Source organism: Hippocampus zosterae, chromosome 8 (genome assembly GCF_025434085.1).
Source record: "Hippocampus zosterae strain Florida chromosome 8, ASM2543408v3, whole genome shotgun sequence".
NCBI lineage: Eukaryota > Metazoa > Chordata > Actinopteri > Syngnathiformes > Syngnathidae > Hippocampus > Hippocampus zosterae.
Genome location: NC_067458.1, coordinates 14,502,781 through 14,520,042, shown reverse-complemented (window position 1 = coordinate 14,520,042; position 17,262 = coordinate 14,502,781). Strand labels below are relative to the sequence as shown.

The 17,262-nt window shown below is 42.4% G+C and overlaps 1 protein-coding gene across 3 annotated transcripts in view; it reads left to right on the top strand.

Annotated features, from left to right (window-relative positions):
• Nucleotides 1-16,839, top strand: part of fbn2b (fibrillin 2b) — a 67,035-nt gene extending 50,196 nt beyond the window's left edge. The window contains exons 28-65 of one of the 3 annotated variants that reach the window (XM_052074302.1): nucleotides 582-707; nucleotides 787-909; nucleotides 995-1,120; nucleotides 1,241-1,366; nucleotides 2,267-2,389; nucleotides 2,491-2,613; nucleotides 2,719-2,844; nucleotides 2,937-3,059; nucleotides 3,182-3,304; nucleotides 3,632-3,793; nucleotides 4,232-4,300; nucleotides 4,374-4,499; nucleotides 4,582-4,707; nucleotides 4,793-4,942; nucleotides 5,033-5,104; nucleotides 5,381-5,506; nucleotides 5,597-5,722; nucleotides 5,999-6,124; nucleotides 6,212-6,328; nucleotides 7,104-7,232; nucleotides 7,306-7,425; nucleotides 7,504-7,629; nucleotides 7,813-7,965; nucleotides 8,477-8,542; nucleotides 8,624-8,749; nucleotides 9,231-9,350; nucleotides 9,515-9,637; nucleotides 9,724-9,855; nucleotides 10,006-10,131; nucleotides 10,268-10,474; nucleotides 10,699-10,824; nucleotides 10,938-11,060; nucleotides 12,040-12,156; nucleotides 12,242-12,370; nucleotides 12,456-12,575; nucleotides 13,055-13,286; nucleotides 13,486-13,642; nucleotides 14,206-16,839. In XM_052074302.1, coding sequence (XP_051930262.1) covers nucleotides 582-707; nucleotides 787-909; nucleotides 995-1,120; nucleotides 1,241-1,366; nucleotides 2,267-2,389; nucleotides 2,491-2,613; nucleotides 2,719-2,844; nucleotides 2,937-3,059; nucleotides 3,182-3,304; nucleotides 3,632-3,793; nucleotides 4,232-4,300; nucleotides 4,374-4,499; nucleotides 4,582-4,707; nucleotides 4,793-4,942; nucleotides 5,033-5,104; nucleotides 5,381-5,506; nucleotides 5,597-5,722; nucleotides 5,999-6,124; nucleotides 6,212-6,328; nucleotides 7,104-7,232; nucleotides 7,306-7,425; nucleotides 7,504-7,629; nucleotides 7,813-7,965; nucleotides 8,477-8,542; nucleotides 8,624-8,749; nucleotides 9,231-9,350; nucleotides 9,515-9,637; nucleotides 9,724-9,855; nucleotides 10,006-10,131; nucleotides 10,268-10,474; nucleotides 10,699-10,824; nucleotides 10,938-11,060; nucleotides 12,040-12,156; nucleotides 12,242-12,370; nucleotides 12,456-12,575; nucleotides 13,055-13,286; nucleotides 13,486-13,642; nucleotides 14,206-14,580 — 5,126 coding nt within the window. In that variant the 3' untranslated portion in view covers nucleotides 14,581-16,839. The remainder of the gene's footprint in view (nucleotides 1-581; nucleotides 708-786; nucleotides 910-994; nucleotides 1,121-1,240; nucleotides 1,367-2,266; nucleotides 2,390-2,490; nucleotides 2,614-2,718; nucleotides 2,845-2,936; nucleotides 3,060-3,181; nucleotides 3,305-3,631; nucleotides 3,794-4,231; nucleotides 4,301-4,373; nucleotides 4,500-4,581; nucleotides 4,708-4,792; nucleotides 4,943-5,032; nucleotides 5,105-5,380; nucleotides 5,507-5,596; nucleotides 5,723-5,998; nucleotides 6,125-6,211; nucleotides 6,329-7,103; nucleotides 7,233-7,305; nucleotides 7,426-7,503; nucleotides 7,630-7,812; nucleotides 7,966-8,476; nucleotides 8,543-8,623; nucleotides 8,750-9,230; nucleotides 9,351-9,514; nucleotides 9,638-9,723; nucleotides 9,856-10,005; nucleotides 10,132-10,267; nucleotides 10,475-10,698; nucleotides 10,825-10,937; nucleotides 11,061-12,039; nucleotides 12,157-12,241; nucleotides 12,371-12,455; nucleotides 12,576-13,054; nucleotides 13,287-13,485; nucleotides 13,643-14,205) is intronic. The other 2 variants (XM_052074303.1, XM_052074305.1) reach the window with 2 other exon arrangements.
• Nucleotides 16,840-17,262: the final 423 nt, after the last annotated feature.

Genomic DNA, 17,262 nt, shown 5'->3' with positions numbered 1-17,262 from the left:
AGTATAAACAGTCCAAAACGTTCATTGGCAGTAGGCACCCGGACATTCAACTGGGCGTTACCCAATTTATTCCACTGAATACAACCTTAATCACAACACAATTATAGAAACCATCAATGCATAACACAAACATAAAATAATATGCAACTTTGCCACAGTCATCATCTGGGTCAGTTCAGAATCAATATTTATGTAGTAACATGATAAAGATTATCACTGGAGATGCTGACAATTGTAGTAATGTGTGCACATCACGACAGATGTTTCTTGCTAATTGAAGTTGGCTGTAACGTTCTCCAGGAAAGCAAAACAGAGCACGAAAAAATGCTGACGTCTTCGATGGCCAGCTTGGTAAACTTGTGAGGACATATGTAATATCTAATTGATTTAATAAACGGTTCCTTTGCTAATATAGCGTAAATTCCACTGGCCAGCATTACGGATTCTGAACGGCAGATTATAATAACGTGGCAGCACATAGAGGCTGAACTCCAATTGGAGCCCAAATCATATGACATCCACTTACAATGGAATGGAAGCAACGATTTCTATTTATTTTCTTTTTTTTCTTTTCTGAACAGATGTGAATGAGTGTCAGCTTAGTGACAACTTGTGTAAGAACGGCCAGTGCGTCAACATGCCGGGAACCTACCAGTGTTCATGTGACACCGGCTACCAGGCCACACCAGACAGACAGGGCTGCGTTGGTGAGTGCATACTAGTAGTCCGCAATTTAGTTATCGTTACCTGAGGATGGTGTCATCCTATATTCAATCTATTATTTAGATATTGATGAGTGCACCATCATGAATGGAGGCTGTGAGACCCACTGCACCAACTCAGAGGGCAGCTATGAGTGCAGCTGCAGCGAAGGTTACGCTCTCATGCCAGACCTCAGGACATGTTCGGGTAAACAAGCGCAACCCCGTCACGCTATTGCGTACCGCTTTTAGCCTCTGAGTGTCGATTTTAAACAGTCTTCCGTTGTGATTAGACATTGATGAGTGTGAGGAGACGCCAGACATCTGCGACGGAGGCCAGTGTACAAACATTCCAGGGGAATACCGCTGTCTGTGCTATGACGGTTTTATGGCTTCCATGGACATGAGGACCTGTATCGGTGAGAAGAATAAAAAAACAAAACATTCAAATCTTTCTCAGGCTAAGATTCTATTTTAGCCATAATTTCAGAGACAAAATCACACATGTTTTCCTTGTGTCCATTTATACACATGCACAGATGTGAACGAGTGTGATTTGAACCCAAACATTTGTCTCCACGGCGACTGTGAGAACACCAAAGGCTCCTTCATCTGTCACTGTCAGCTTGGATACTTTGTCAAGAAGGGATCCACTGGATGCACGGGTGCGCACGCAAAGATACACACACACACACACACACACACACACACACACACCCCAATAGCCACTATATACAGAAAATATGTACCGTATTTTCTGCACTTTAAGGCGCTTCGGATTATAAGGTACACCATTAATGAATTTTAAAAAAGTTTTCATGTGTAGGATCCACTGCATTATAAGGCGCATAGAATTGAAGCTAAAATAGTGGTTGCAGTTGCGCTATGCATTCACTAGATGGCACTACACTTTTGGGAATACAATACAATACAGCTTAATTTATATAGAACCTTCATAACTGCTGCAGCTGAAACAAAGCCATGAGAACTGGTCACAATGGACATGAAACATAAATACAAAAGACATTACAAAAGTTATGAAGGCAACCACAAGTGGCTAAATATCCTTGGAAGTCTTGCTTGTCTCCCTTTTCCTTCATTTAGTCAGTAGTTAACTATGCTGTAGGTATTATCGTCGTTTCATTATGGCTGCACAGAGCTCACAAAGTAGTTTTCTGTTTGAATGTATTTAGGCTGAATACAATTATTGTCGATTAGTGTCGGGCAGAACCCTTCCATGTTACAATTGGTTTCTGCTCATAGTCACCACTAGATGGCATAGGAACACTAACAGGGAAAGTACTCAACGGGCAATATAAAGAGACTGACATATATAAGGTGCATCAGATTACATGGCGCTCTGTTAGCTTTCGGGAAAATTTAATGCTTTTAGATACGCTTTATAAGTGCGGAAAATACGGTAATCATCCAACATGAACCAAAGAGTTACACATTGCAAACATTGTCACACACTGTTCAGTGTGAATTATTCTGTCAACCTTGTCATGATCATGATTATAATTCCAATGAATATTGTTTATCACACGTCTTGAATATATTCACAGATATTGATGAGTGTGAGATCGGAGCCCATAACTGTGACATGCACGCCGCATGTATCAATGTTCCCGGAAGCTTCAAGTGTCGGTGCCGGGATGGCTGGGTGGGAGATGGCATCAAGTGTGTCGGTGAGTGTATTTTCTATTTCCATTCCAATCGGACTACTTTTATTTGCCATGACAAAGTGATTGGCCATAGCCATACTGAGAATGTATCATTCTTCATGTAGATCAGGATGAGTGCGCCGCAGAGGACCACAACTGCAACCTGAACGCAGACTGCGTCAACACGCCAGGATCTTACAGATGCACATGCAAGGAGGGCTTCAATGGAGATGGCTTTTCCTGCTCTGGTATGACCAAAACAACTTTTTTAACCCCCCGGCAATGACACATTTTGATTCTCATTTAACCAGAGCCATTGTCACTGACCGTGCACTGCCTTTTTTGTCCCTCAGACATGGATGAGTGTGCAGACAATGTCAACCTGTGTGAAAACGGCCAGTGCCTCAATGCTCCTGGAGGCTATCGTTGCGAGTGTGAGATGGGCTTCACCCCAACAGAGGATAGCAAGGCCTGTCAAGGTCCACACCTCCATCGCTTCTGCACACTTTATTCAGTGACATTATTTGTTATGGACTAGATATTTTTTAAATTCCCTGATCTCTCCTCACAGATATCGATGAGTGTAATTTCCAGAACATCTGCGTATTTGGAACATGCCAGAACCTTCCAGGGATGTTCCGCTGTGTCTGTGATGATGGTTATGAACTAGACCGTAGTGGAGGAAACTGCACAGGTTAGCGTCAAGGCTGCAACAAAATAATGCGTGCATTTTTTTTTCTTCAAACACTGAGGTTGGCTTTTCAAGGTGAGATGGTCCATAAGAATTCACTTTTTTTATGCCACTGTGTACCCCAGACATCAATGAATGTGCCGACCCAGTGAACTGCATCAACGGATTGTGCGTGAACACTCCAGGAAGTTACCGGTGCAACTGCCCGTCCGACTTTGAGCTCAACCCGACTGGTGTCGGTTGTGTAGGTGAGGCAGTGCATCCTTATTTTTATTGTCAGAAAAAGTAAATGGACACAGCATGACGTAACTCCGTGTGTTACAGTGAGTCACCTATATCAGTAGTGATTTTGGATATAGATTCACTAAAAAGTACTGGATTCTTATTCGTTGAAATAAAAGAATGAAATACCGCGTGATTTTATATTTTCCCAATATTTTATGATTATAGAGAAGTACAAAAAAAATGATCACTCGTGTAACTTATGGTCAGATTTTTTTTATCCTAATGCATTTGAACTTTGGATTTAATCTTTTTTTTAAAGTGAAAAAATTTTCACGATATCTCTCAAACAGATACCCGTGTGGGAAATTGCTTCCTCGACATCCTCGCGCGGGGCGATGGAGGAATCTCCTGCAGTGCCGAGATCGGAGTGGGCGTGACCAGAGCTTCTTGTTGCTGTTCACTGGGAGGAGCCTGGGGAAACCCTTGCGAACTTTGCCCTGCTCCCAACTCGAGTATGCACGACCTCCCGATCTGCTATTTGATTTTGGACGTGATCTTAAATGTTCATTCGCTGGCCACAAGATTCGGTTCCAACGATCTGGATCCACAATAAGAGCTGCATTAGAAAGGAATGAGAGAAAATTGAGTGACATTTTTAAAGAAATTCGTTGTGGTAACAGGCTATGTACGGTCCAGTAGAACTTTACTGTAATGCATCCATACAGAGAGCTTTTTCTTTTTTTTTTTTGGCGATACTATTTTGAATAAACGAGACAAATATTTTACAGTAGAACATTGTATTATTATTATTCATCCATTTTAAATTGTTTTAGACCTGATCCAATTGTTGTATTATACCCAATGTGGCCGGCTACGTCTTTATTTCTTGCTGCAGTATGTACAGTAAATATCGTCATAATGATCATAATGATACTTTGCTTTTTCACCAGCCGAATATCGGACTCTTTGCCCCGGGGGAGAAGGTTTCAGACCCAACCCCATTACCGTCATCCTCGAAGGTAAACCGGTCAACTTTCTTTTCTTTCTCAGCTCTACATGGAACAACAATTCAGTATTTGATTCATTCTCTAGATATTGATGAGTGCCAGGAGCTTCCAGGCCTCTGCCAGGGTGGAAACTGTGTCAACACCTTTGGTAGCTTCCAGTGTGAGTGCCCCGCAGGTTATTATCTCAATGAGGAGACTCGCATCTGTGAAGGTAAGAAGACTCACAACCAATGACAACTGTCACTTCTTATTTCAGCTTCGACTAACTGCACCCCACCTTTCTTAACTTATAGACATCGATGAATGTACCACCCACATTGGGATCTGTGGACCTGGTACCTGCTACAATACTTTGGGCAACTACACATGCGTGTGCCCCCCTGAGTACATGCAGGTCAACGGAGGAAACAACTGCATGGGTAAGTGACATCATATCTAGCATCTTTAATTGGGGGGGGGGGGGGCAGAATTTTGTGCTGATTCTGTACCATTTGTGAATTTCAGACATGAGAAAAAGCGTGTGTTACCGCAACTTCAACGACACATGCGAGAACGAGCTGTCGTTCAACATGACCAAGAAAATGTGTTGCTGTGCGTACAACGTAGGCAAGGCCTGGAACAAGCCTTGCGAGGCCTGCCCAACTCCCGCCACCTGTGAGCATCACCCTTATAAACAAAACTGTCTCACTGAGAAACAATTAAGAAGCATTTCCGTTCATGTTGCACCCATCATTCGTGTTTCAGCTGAGTATCAGTCACTTTGTGGTAACCAGGCCCCTGGCTTCATCATTGACATCCATACTGGAAAGCCCGTTGGTAAGTCATGACTTTCCAAAAAATAAAAATAAAAAATTGCGTCACATGAATATGAATCCACTGGTTGGCAAGTGCAATTTAGCCAATCAGAAGACAGTAAAGCAACAGCAAAACCTTGGTTGTAAGCTTGAATGTGCATGTTCTGTTAAAAGGCACGTGTATTTATATCCTATTGAATATGTTTTTAAAAAATCAGCACTTGTGGGGCTTACATGGACAAAATCAAATGAGTTGACATCCATCCATCTAACTATCCTCTGTTGTCATTACGAGCAGACATTGATGAGTGCAGGGAGATTCCTGGTATCTGCGCCAATGGCATATGCATCAACCAGATCGGAAGTTTCCGTTGTGAATGTCCAATGGGCTTCAGCTACAACAACATCCTGCTCATATGTGAAGGTAACCCTTCTAAAAAAAAAGAGAAAAATCAGGCAAAAAAAGTAATAGCGCCCGTGTTTGATGTTGATGTTGCATTTGTGTCATGGACAGACATTGACGAGTGTAACAGCGGGGACAACCTGTGCCAGCGTAACGCCAAGTGTATCAACATTCCCGGTAGTTACCGCTGCGAGTGTTCGCCAGGCTTCAAACTCTCCCCGAGTGGAGCCTGCTTGGGTACGTGCATACTCCTTGGAATTTGTCCGCGCACAAAAAACGATTCCGTTCATTCAGTATCAGCACTTAAGCAAGTGTCGAAAAAGATGATGAACGGGAAGTTCTCACGATAAACCAACAGTTCATCACAGTAAATTGCTGTAACGTTTAGTATAAGCATTGACCATTTCGTTTTTTTTCCACACTTCTTTCAACCCAAAAACTGTTAACGTGTCTTGCCTACTGAGAAAGTGTGTGTGTGAATGCTGACATCATCTCCTCCTTTTGTTCTGTCAGACCGTAACGAGTGCCAGGAGATTCCCAATGTGTGCAGCCACGGAGAGTGCATTGATACCCAAGGCAGCTACCGGTGTCTCTGCCACAACGGCTTCAAGGCGACCGCAGACCAGACAATGTGCATGGGTGAGAGGGGCTGATCCACAACCGATCGAATGACCGCTTTGTTTTCCCCACTGCTCAGTTCAACTCGGACATTTGATGTATTTGTAGACATTGATGAGTGCGACAGACAGCCGTGTGGCAACGGTACCTGTAAAAACACCGTGGGGTCCTACAACTGCCTGTGCTTCCCTGGCTTCGAGCTCACGCACAACAATGACTGCATGGGTATGGCATGGATTACACATTACAAGACATGGACTCCCTAATTTTGCTTTTAGCTGATGTGGATGCAACTCATGATGACCACAGGATCAGATGCAACGCAATAAATAACAACAACAACAACAACAAAAATCTGGCAGTCGCTTTACCTTGCAATTATTAAGACAACACAGATTCTTGAAAACGATTTACAGTCATGATGATCATTTTTCTCTTTTATTTTCGGGATGGTCTCAATTTTTATGGGGTTTTTTTCCTCACAACTTCCTATGTTATATTGTACTTTTATTTTTATGCATGTTAGAAATAAATTGTTCCAAAAAAAAAATGGTGTGTCAAAATAGGCTTAGGGTTTCAAAGTAGGGTCACAATTTATAAAAGTATGCAAGCTTAGCATGAGCTTATGTAAAAATCAGCTGATATTTTGCCAATTTGTTTGTTTTCTTTTGTTTTAACACAAATTCTAACATTCAAGTCATAGATAATCACAATCAACCCCCCCACACACAAAAAAAGGCCTAGTTTTGCCATATCTTAAGCAAATACGGCAGGACAAAGTATTGAAAACAGTCATATCATCTACCTTCCTTGCTGTTAGCCTGAAGGGATCACAAAAAGAAGTTATTTCTGATATATTTATTTCAGAAACCAAAGATTTATTGGCTATTGGCTTGCTAAATATGGGATCAATGTTAAAAAAAATAATAAATAAAAGTCCATATTGGTCAGACCCTACTTCGAATACAGAAAAGTTTACCCAGAAATGTTCTCCTTGCAGACATTGACGAGTGCAGCGCTCTGCAGGGACAAGTGTGCAGGAATGGGCAGTGCATCAACGGAATAGGTTCCTTCCAATGCCTCTGCCACGAAGGTTATGAGAATACACCTGATGGGAAAAACTGTGTTGGTAAGTCTGAGTCATGAATTTAAGACAGCTCGTTTTCTAGTTTTTATATTGAAGCATTTTTTTTCCATTCCAGATATCAACGAGTGTGTGAGTCTACCTGGCACGTGCTCCCCGGGAACGTGTCAGAATTTGGACGGAACCTTCCGATGTATTTGTCCTCCGGGCTACGAGGTGCAGAATGACCAGTGCATTGGTAAGACGCAGACATGGACACTTCTTCCACAATATCATCTTCTCTCCTTCATGTTCTCGTGCCGTGTCGTCTTTTCAGATATCAATGAATGTGAGGTGGAACCGAACCTTTGCCAGTTTGGCACCTGCACCAACACCCCCGGCAGCTTTCAGTGCACCTGCCAGCCGGGCTTCGTGCTCTCTGACAACAAGCGGCGCTGCTATGGTGAGACAAGTCTCTTCACAGGCTGTAGCTCAAGAGTGGGCAGACTTTTGTGCTCAAGGGCCACATGTGATTTTTAAAATGTACGGAGGATCCTGGTCATTCATAGATTAAAAAAAAAGAATGCCGATGTGAAATATGTGCACTTCCTTCTCAATCCGTTCATTCTGATCTCTTTTCCAACAGACACCCGTGAGAGTTTCTGCTTCACCAAATTCGAGGTGGGAAAGTGTTCCGTCCCAAAAGCTTTCAACACCACCAAAGCAAAGTGCTGCTGCAGCAAGATGCCCGGAGAGGGCTGGGGGCTTCCTTGTGAGCTGTGTCCCAGAGAGACGGAAGGTGTGTAACACACATGCGTAGCACGTTCACACAGCTGAAGAAAGCCATATGCTCTCCAAGAGTACATCGTACAAAACCACGCGCCAGATTTTACATCTGATGGTAAAACAAGTGTATTGGAACACTGTGGATTCCGTGAAGCTACTGTGAGGTGAGGTGAACAATTTAGAAGAAGCAAGTTGTTATTTGAGAAAACGGAAGGCTTCCATACTGAAATCCTCTCACGCAGACAACGGAAATCTTTTCCCACTTTGTCGTGAAAAATTCTCGTGTAATATACTGATGTGTTTTAGTGGAGTGTATGAGAGCATTTCAGCGATTGGGAGTGGCACACTAGTTTTTTCAAAGCCGCATGGATGTTAAGGTTCGACCAATATTACTTACGTGACATTCATTACTCATGCCTTTTTTTTCATGTAACCTTAAGAAATACGTGAAAAGGCTTTATTAATTTATGCGCATGATGGCATTTGTAAAATAATGGAACTGACCTTTTCAATGTGTTTTCCAGCTGCTTTTAACACTTTATGTCCCTACGGCCACGGAGCGCTACCCGGACTTGGCGATGCTCGTGAGGGTGCGTGCTACATCATGAATATGATGTAATACTGTGGACAAACACGTATAAAAAACATGTTTTTTTTCCCCCCACGTGTAGATATGAATGAGTGTCTGGATAACCCAGGTATCTGCCAGAATGGCATCTGCATCAACACGGACGGTTCGTTCCGCTGTGAATGCCCCTTTGGATACAATCTGGACTACACTGGAGTTAATTGTATCGGTACGTTACTTCATATTTGGATTTGTGTATAAAAAAAAATATATATATATATATATTTTTAAACGTCATTTTTGTTTATTTGGCTTTAACTTTTAATGACACGTTTCAGCACAAATTTGCCACAGTGAAGAAAAATAATTGATGATAATCATGAATGTGTTTATGGAAGCAATTACTGTCAAAACGACTTGAATATTCCAACCTTGAGTAATTTTTGTTTCATCTGTATTTTTCAACTTCATGACTTTTAAATTGTTGTTATCTGCTGCATTTTATCGGTGATGTTGTTTAATATTCGTCATGAGGTCATTATACTTGTCATCAAATACATGAGATGAGAATCCATTTTCCGCTCCGCTGCCTCAGATGAAAGAAGATACGTCCCATTTGAACGTCTCCTTAAGTCACCAAATACGAACCGATGCCAAAGAAAGGACAACATGCAAATATGTCGAATGATCTCTTCTCTTGACCTCTGCAGACGCGGATGAGTGCTCCATTGGAAACCCTTGCGGAAATGGAACCTGCACCAATGTGGTGGGAGGCTTCGAATGTTCTTGCCAAGAGGGCTTTGAACCTGGACCCATGATGACATGTGAAGGTCAGCCATCCATATACACATTATTGATGATGATTATTATTATTGCATGTATCTTCTGCTTTGTTTATCCCATTTATGTACCAATAATGACAACCTGTTAACATGATAAGCTGTCCCTGAAAGGGTTCATGGTAACTTACACCATTCTTCTTTCCCCTCCGCAGACATCAACGAGTGCTCAAAGAATCCTCTGCTATGCGCCTTCCGCTGCGTGAACACCTTTGGCTCCTATGAGTGCATGTGCCCTACGGGCTACGTGCTGCGAGATGACCAGCGCATGTGTAGAGGTGAGAAGATTTTCACCAATGTACTTCTTGAAAGAACATTTTACTGGCTGATGAACATTTAACCATTGGCCTTTTATTATTATTAGACCAGGATGAGTGCTCAGAGGGTCTGGATGACTGTGACTCCAAGGGTATGACGTGTAAGAACCTGATTGGGACCTTCATGTGTATTTGCCCACCTGGCATGCAGCGTCGGCCTGATGGAGAGGGATGTATGGGTGAGAAAACGTGATCCTGCTTGAAAGATTTAGCATTGTATGCAATGTGCACAGAGACATAAATGCATTGGGAGACTATGAATAGAATAGAAGCGACTACTTATACAAGTGTAAAAAAAAAAAGTTCATTTCTTTCCTTTCCGCCTGCAGACTTGAATGAATGCAGAGCCAAGCCTGGCATTTGTAAGAACGGACGCTGCGTCAACACTGTGGGAAGTTACCGCTGCGAGTGCAACGATGGCTTCGAGCCCAGCTCCACTGGAACTGAGTGTATTGGTAAGGCATTGATTACCTACTCTAATACACCCTGAAAGGAGAAGTCGTAGTGATTCAATGGAGTTGAAGCCCAGAAAAAAATAAATAAATACATGAGTCATTCTTTTGTTTTTTTTTCTCGCCCACCCTCCCCCAGACAACCGTAAGGGCTTCTGTTACATGGAGGTCCTGCAGACCATGTGTCAGCAGTCGTCCACCAACAGAAACAGCGTGACCAAGTCCGAATGCTGCTGCAACACAGGTCGAGGCTGGGGCTCGCAGTGTGAGCTCTGCCCGCTCCCTGGCACCGTCCAGTACAAGAAGATGTGCCCTCTTGGGCCCGGCTACACCACAGATGGCAGAGGTGAGTAGCTGAGTAACCGGACATTAAAACAATCACCCAAACACATGTGTGTGTGTGTGTGTGTGGAGGAGGGTGTTCTGGTCAGACGAAACCAAGGCTGAACCTTTTGACCCTAATTCCAAAATGTAACACTACTCCTGTCCAAAAGAACAGCTGTCCTACAGTGAAGCATGGTCATCGTCACGTTTTATCTCTGTCTCATATTCTTGCGACTTTGCACCCAGATATCAACGAGTGTCAGGTGATGCCAGATCTGTGTCGCAACGGTCAGTGCATCAACACTATCGGATCCTTCCGCTGCCACTGTAACGTTGGATACAAGACCGATTTTAGTGCGACCGCATGTGTCGGTAAGGCTGACTTCCATCATAGAATGATGTTCGTGTCGCATTTTCAGCCTTGTTTTGAGAATGCGACAGCTCCCCTGCTTCCTATTCCTCATCTATGTTTCATGTGGTTGCAGACATGGATGAGTGCTCACTGTCTCCCAAGCCGTGTAACTTTCTGTGTAAAAACACAGAGGGCAGCTACCTCTGCTCCTGTCCAAGAGGATACACATTGCAGCCTGATGGAAAGACCTGCAAGGGTACACAGATTCGAGCATGCCATTTGCTCTAACCTTTTTATTATATGGATTAATGAATACCTTTAATACTGTATTGGCCCGAATATAAGATGGTGTTTTTTGCATTGAAATAAGACTGAAAAATTGGGGGTCATCTTATATTTGGGGTCTAGACATTATACCATTCACGACGCTAGATGGCGCCAGATATTGAAGCAAATGCTGAACTTGACTCAGGCCAAAGTGAACCCCTGTCACGAAGAATAAAAATAAAAATAGCGGTAGCACGAAGAAAAACAATAAAAATATCGGTAAGAAAGAAAAGAGAAGAAAATAATAGAAGAGATAACAGAAAATTGAGAAACGTAGCGACAATCTGGAGAACAGTGGGTTAACCGGCAGCTGAGGAGAAGTTATGATGTAATTTACATTTCAAAAACCAGAAGCCATTATTTACAAATGTGATTGCACTTAAGATTACATATTTAAATGTTCAGATATTAAGATTTGAATGAGGCAAAATTACATGCTTATTCTCTCAAATATATAGTTATAATAATTTGTTTCAGATGTACTGTAATTATTTTCTGTATAAAAATTCATTTGGTGTGCAAAAAGTCTTTTTTCAAACTTGAATCTTGAAAAAGAGGGGGTCGTCTTATAATGAGGGCCGTCTTATATTCAGGCCAATACGGTAATCTGCAATGAACTACCATGTTATTTAGCTATTTTTCTAAGAATGTTCACTTTCGAATTTGGACAGGACTGTTTGCCAGCCACTCACAGTATTTTAGTCATGTTACATCTTCATTCCTGTAAATATAATTTTCTTCAGTTGAGCCTTAATTCCGTGTGACTAATTTTGGACCTCAATCCCACATTTTCATAAATGTCTTTTGTAGCCTTTCACTGACAGATTTTGAAGGTGGCAAACACTTAGTGGAGATCTGAGCTATTTTATTTATTATTTTTAATGCAGCGTTTCTTCTCTCTCACTCAGATCTGGACGAATGTTCCACCAAGCAACACAACTGCCAGTTCCTTTGTGTCAACACCATTGGAGGTTTCACTTGCAAGTGTCCTCCCGGCTTCTCTCAGCATCAAACCGCCTGCATAGGTGAGTGGAAGATAGTGTCCGCTTACTGTCAATCATCTTTTTATGCGTTGAATGAAGTAGTTGACAATCTATTCCGATTTTTCAGACAACAATGAGTGCATGGGTCAGAACAGTGTGTGCGGTTCTCAGGCTTCTTGTGTCAACACTCCTGGTAGCTTCAATTGTGAGTGCTCTAAGGGCTTCACTTTAGACACCACGGGCCTGGAATGTGAGGGTAAGTAACCCTGAAGTGAGACATCGGTCGGATGTGACCAAACCGGTGTTTGGATTTCAAAACATCAAAACACTCCGTTTGTCAGATGTGGACGAATGCAGCAGTAATCACCGCTGTCAACATGGCTGCCAAAACATGATGGGAGGATTCCGCTGCGGCTGTCCTCAAGGCTACGTGCAACACTACCAGTGGAACCAGTGCGTCGGTGAGTCGCACTGATATCTCCGCGCGGCGTCGTAATAATAAACATTTTCTTAAACTTCGAATTGCAATTTCCACAGAGATGGAGTGAGAGCAATAACAACGAGTGATGCATAACAGAAAAGGGGCTATGAGCACCATAGTAGGGGTCCTGGAAACGATTCTATGACAACAGTGTTTCCTTACACCACATTTCAAAGTTGTTACATTAGCAGGAACAAGAGCTCCCAGAAATCAGTTTTTTAAAATTATTTTTGGGGCATTATTCGGTTGTCCATGTATACCTAATGAAGTGGCCAGTGAATGCATCATGGCATACGTTTTGTGTCTGTCTATTTACGTGATTTTTGTTCACTTTGGCTTATTATGATAATTTGCGTTGCATTTTTAGCTTTGTAATGTGTATTGCATAGTAAATATATTTTTATCTTGTGCTTTTGTTGAACAATTTCTTCCAGTCATCGTCTGCCCTTTTCTGTGCAGATGAAAATGAGTGCCAGTCGGCCTCAATGTGCGGCTCGGCTTCCTGCTACAACACGCTGGGTAGCTACAAGTGTGTGTGCCCCTCCGGCTTTGACTTTGAGGCCTCTGCTGCGGGCTGCCAGGATGTGAACGAGTGCTCTATGGGAGGCAACCCGTGTATGTACGGCTGCTCCAACACAGATGGAGGATACCTTTGCGGCTGTCCTGGAGGCTTCTATAGGGCTGGACAAGGGTGAGGGATGAACATAGTGACCTCCAATGTCAAACACAATCTCTTCTGCAGTGACTTACAAATTATCCGAAACAGTAGAAGATTAACTTCTGTATTTGTTTGATTGGATTTGATTTGATCACTAGTCTATCACACTGCTGACTATGAATAAGTATTTCAGTTTGATTTGTCTTATGTTTTTGACTGTGTCTCCATCCAGTCATTGTATATCGGGTTCAGGCTTCTCGAGCCAATTGGGCACAGAAGGCGAGGAGGATGACAGTCTGTCTCCTGAGGCCTGCTATGAGTGTAAGATCAATGGAGGAGGAAAGAATGGACGACACAAACGCAACGCAGATGAAAACGAGCTTGATCATGTAAGTCGTTCTTCGAGCAAGACGATTCGGAGCGCTTGTAAACAGTCGGCTCCAGGATAGCAGAATGCAAGTGACTACCGCTGACGTGTACTGAAACCATCACAAATACTTGTTGGATTTTTTTCATTGGACTAACACATATATATTTTTTAAATTTACTTTTAAAAAATAGACTGCTTTTTAAGCAGTCTGGATAATGGAATCAACATTAATTCTTGTCAGTTCCTATCCATAATCATTGGGTTTAAAAAAGTATATAGACAACATTGTGCAATCCATTTCGCCGTTTCTTCTGTGCAGTTAACCTGAGTAACGACAAAATCACGCTTAAGTGATCATAGCCTTTTTCGTCAGATAACAGGGAAATAAAATAAGCTAAGATAGAGCTGACCAAAGTCAAACAGCACCATTCAGCGGTAGGCTACGATCACGATGCTAATCCTCCCATACCCAAGATGAAGGCATTTCGAGAAGGGGGTGATGTCATGTTAATTTGTCCCATGGTCTTTGTATGAGAGACACGATAATGACGATGTCTAAATGGAATTTGTGATCTATTATAGGAGCCAGTGAGTCTGGCCAGCGTGGACACGGAAGCCTCCATCCCCATGAACCTTTCTTTGGCCTCGTTCCTCAACAAGGAACCTCTGTTGGAGCTGCTGCCCGCCCTGCAGCCGCTGGAGCACCACGTGCGCTACGTCATCACCCACGGCGACGCCAGCGAACACTTCCGCCTGGTGGAGCGCCGCGACGGGAAGAGCGTGCTGAGGCTGGGCAAGAGGCCGCCTCCCGCCGGGTCCTACCGGCTCGACATTGCCAGCCTGCCTCTGTTCGGGCCCCGGAGACGAAACCAGCTGGAGGAGCAGCACGACAAGGACTACCTACGAGGGGAAATAGGGGACGCCCTGCGCATCAAGCTTCACATCCACCTGCACTGAGCGCGCTTACAAGTCGCCGCCCCTGGACTGACCCCCCTGAACCTTTGAGTTTTAACCCGCCTTTGTATCCAGCAGAGGGTTAACCGGGGGCTATGAAAGACTAAGGCAATCAGCCCAACTTTACCACCACTTTGTTACTGTTCATGTTATTATGTGTTCATGTTTTGTGTGATTTAGATTTTCCTTTTTTAATTTTTTTTTAACCATGATTACTTGTGTCCATCCTCCTCTTCCACAACAAGCACTCCTGTGGAGCAGATCACAGTGAGGTGCCCCCCACCCCCATGCAGGGCTTCTCATTAAACTGGGATATTATTGAAACATCATTTATTTCAGAAGTTCAGTGCCTAACATGAACTGAATCACCTAAAGGCAAAATTTTACCCTCTCAAGAAATAAGAATATTTCATTAGAAACAATCAAAATCATTTTTTATGATCGTAATTAGAGAAGAGATAACATGAAAATTGTTTTAGAAGCTATTTAATATATGACCTTATATTTTGAATTTGAAATAAATGCACTTTTCTACAATAATCCAGTTTATTGAGGTGCAATTGTAACAGACATAATGGCACACAAGTCCATGAAGCACTTTTGTAAGCAGGCAAGTTTAAAAAAGCAAAAAAAAAAAAAAAAAAAAGCACAACACATGAGGGGATTTATAACGAGGGGGGAAAAGTGCCGAGAGCTGCCATAACCGTCTTTCAGCATGCATTTAAAGTAATCCAGCCACATCTGACAAGGAATGAGGCATCATCATGACACCTCTCTGGGATATTCATTTCAAACATCTCGCTTCATGCTACTGTTTCGAGTCATGTCACGGGCCGTTTGTGTGAGAGGGCCGCAACTGTTAACCCACCATTTCAGGTTCATCACTTCGCACTTGGTTGCGGCATGCGATAGGTTACCTCAGTGCTTCTCACCCAGTGCGATGCTGACATGCAAACCAAAGAGGGTGCTATCGTCATGGACAGGGAATACTACAGCCAGCAGCTTTTCCAAAGAAGCTAGATCAGGTCACTTTAGGATGAATTCCCTATTTAGGGATTTAAGAGTGCATTGATTCTTAAGCTAGGAGGGGTCAATTGATAGGAGGCAACAGTCACCTGACCAGAATTATCTTCTTTATATGGGCTGAAACATGTTTACACCACAGCATCAAACAGTACCAGTCTTGACAAGCTGTAAGGCAAAGTAGAGTGATTACAGTCACAACGCATGCACAAAAACAAAACAAAACTGTCAGGTCATGCGCTTCATTTTTCATATTTTTTTTCTCTCAAAGAGGAAAAAAAAGGTGCTATCGATAATCCCGTCTGCTGTACAAAGAACGCAGTCTTGAATCTGGATTGCAAAAATGACATTTGTTAAATTTTGTGCCAGGATTTATTTTTGTTGTGTTTGCTTGTACTTTGTATTGTCTCAGTGCTGGAGAAAAAAAAAAAAAAAACAAGATATCAAACGTGCTTCTTGAAATTGTATATTTTAAAGTAAAAAGTAGATTGTTTTTTTTCTGTTTGTTTTTAAGTCAAGACAGCCAAAGTAAACAGTAGATTGAAGGCCTTTTTAGATTAGTGACTGTTGTTCTCATCGGGAGTGTCGTAGATTTGAGATGATGAGCTTTAAGGGGAGCTTTCACTGTCTATACAATGCTAAAAGCGTCAGCGCAAACTTGACCACCTCCAACTCGGCTCATAATGGTGCTAAATGATCATAAATCTTGTTTTGAGCATTCAAGGTTGCCGCACTGGGCCAACAGCCTAATCCATGTTTATCACACATAACCATTTTGTCTTTTTCTAACTTGGAAATCTTTGTAACACTTTGTATCTTTATAGTGTCCTTGTGTCTCCTATTTGTCGTTTTTTTTGTTTTGTTTTGTTTTATCAGTTTGCCGTTTCGACATTTCAGTGCCAAACTTGAATAGTTCCTTCAGCATCATCACCTACTTGCACTGAACTATGATGTGCTACATTTGCCAGAACACCAACAACTTGGCTTGTAGTTTCAGTCCTTTTCAAAGGCAACGCGAAAGTGACAATCATCCATACACGGCACATTCATTTAGTTGAAAATCAATAAATCACATTGTTGTTGTTGTTTTTTTTAATAGTCTGATCCTCATTTATGTGCAAAGACAAAACCAAAGACACTCTGTCATTGGCAGTTGGTAAGATATGAATGATTCGCATTATATTGTAAACTTTTGTCAAGTGACAATTTGCAATAAAGTATTGTGGGTTATATTTTTAAGTGTTGTTTCCTGGCTATCTCTTCCTTCCTATGTAGAGTTGCAAATTAGTTTCTATACAGTCTAAAAATACTTTTTTGTTGTTGTTAGATCATATGTGTCAAATTCAGGTCCTGGAGATCATCAGCAAGCTCTGCGGAAGCCTGACATTGAACCTGTTCTGTTCATTTGAATCATGTGTGTTGCAACAGGGAGACTTGGAAAACATGCAGGACAGCGGCCCTCCAGGACCTGAGTTTGACACCTATGTGTTAGGTGGAGCAGTTCAAAGGTTCACATCATAGCGCTATACTCCCATAAACAAGCATTTAAGGTTAGGTGAGAACATGAAATTGTTCATAGATGTGAATATCATTGTTTATGGTCGTCTATGTGTCCTACAGGTGACTCGCAACCAGTCCAGTGTGTACACCACCTCTCACCCA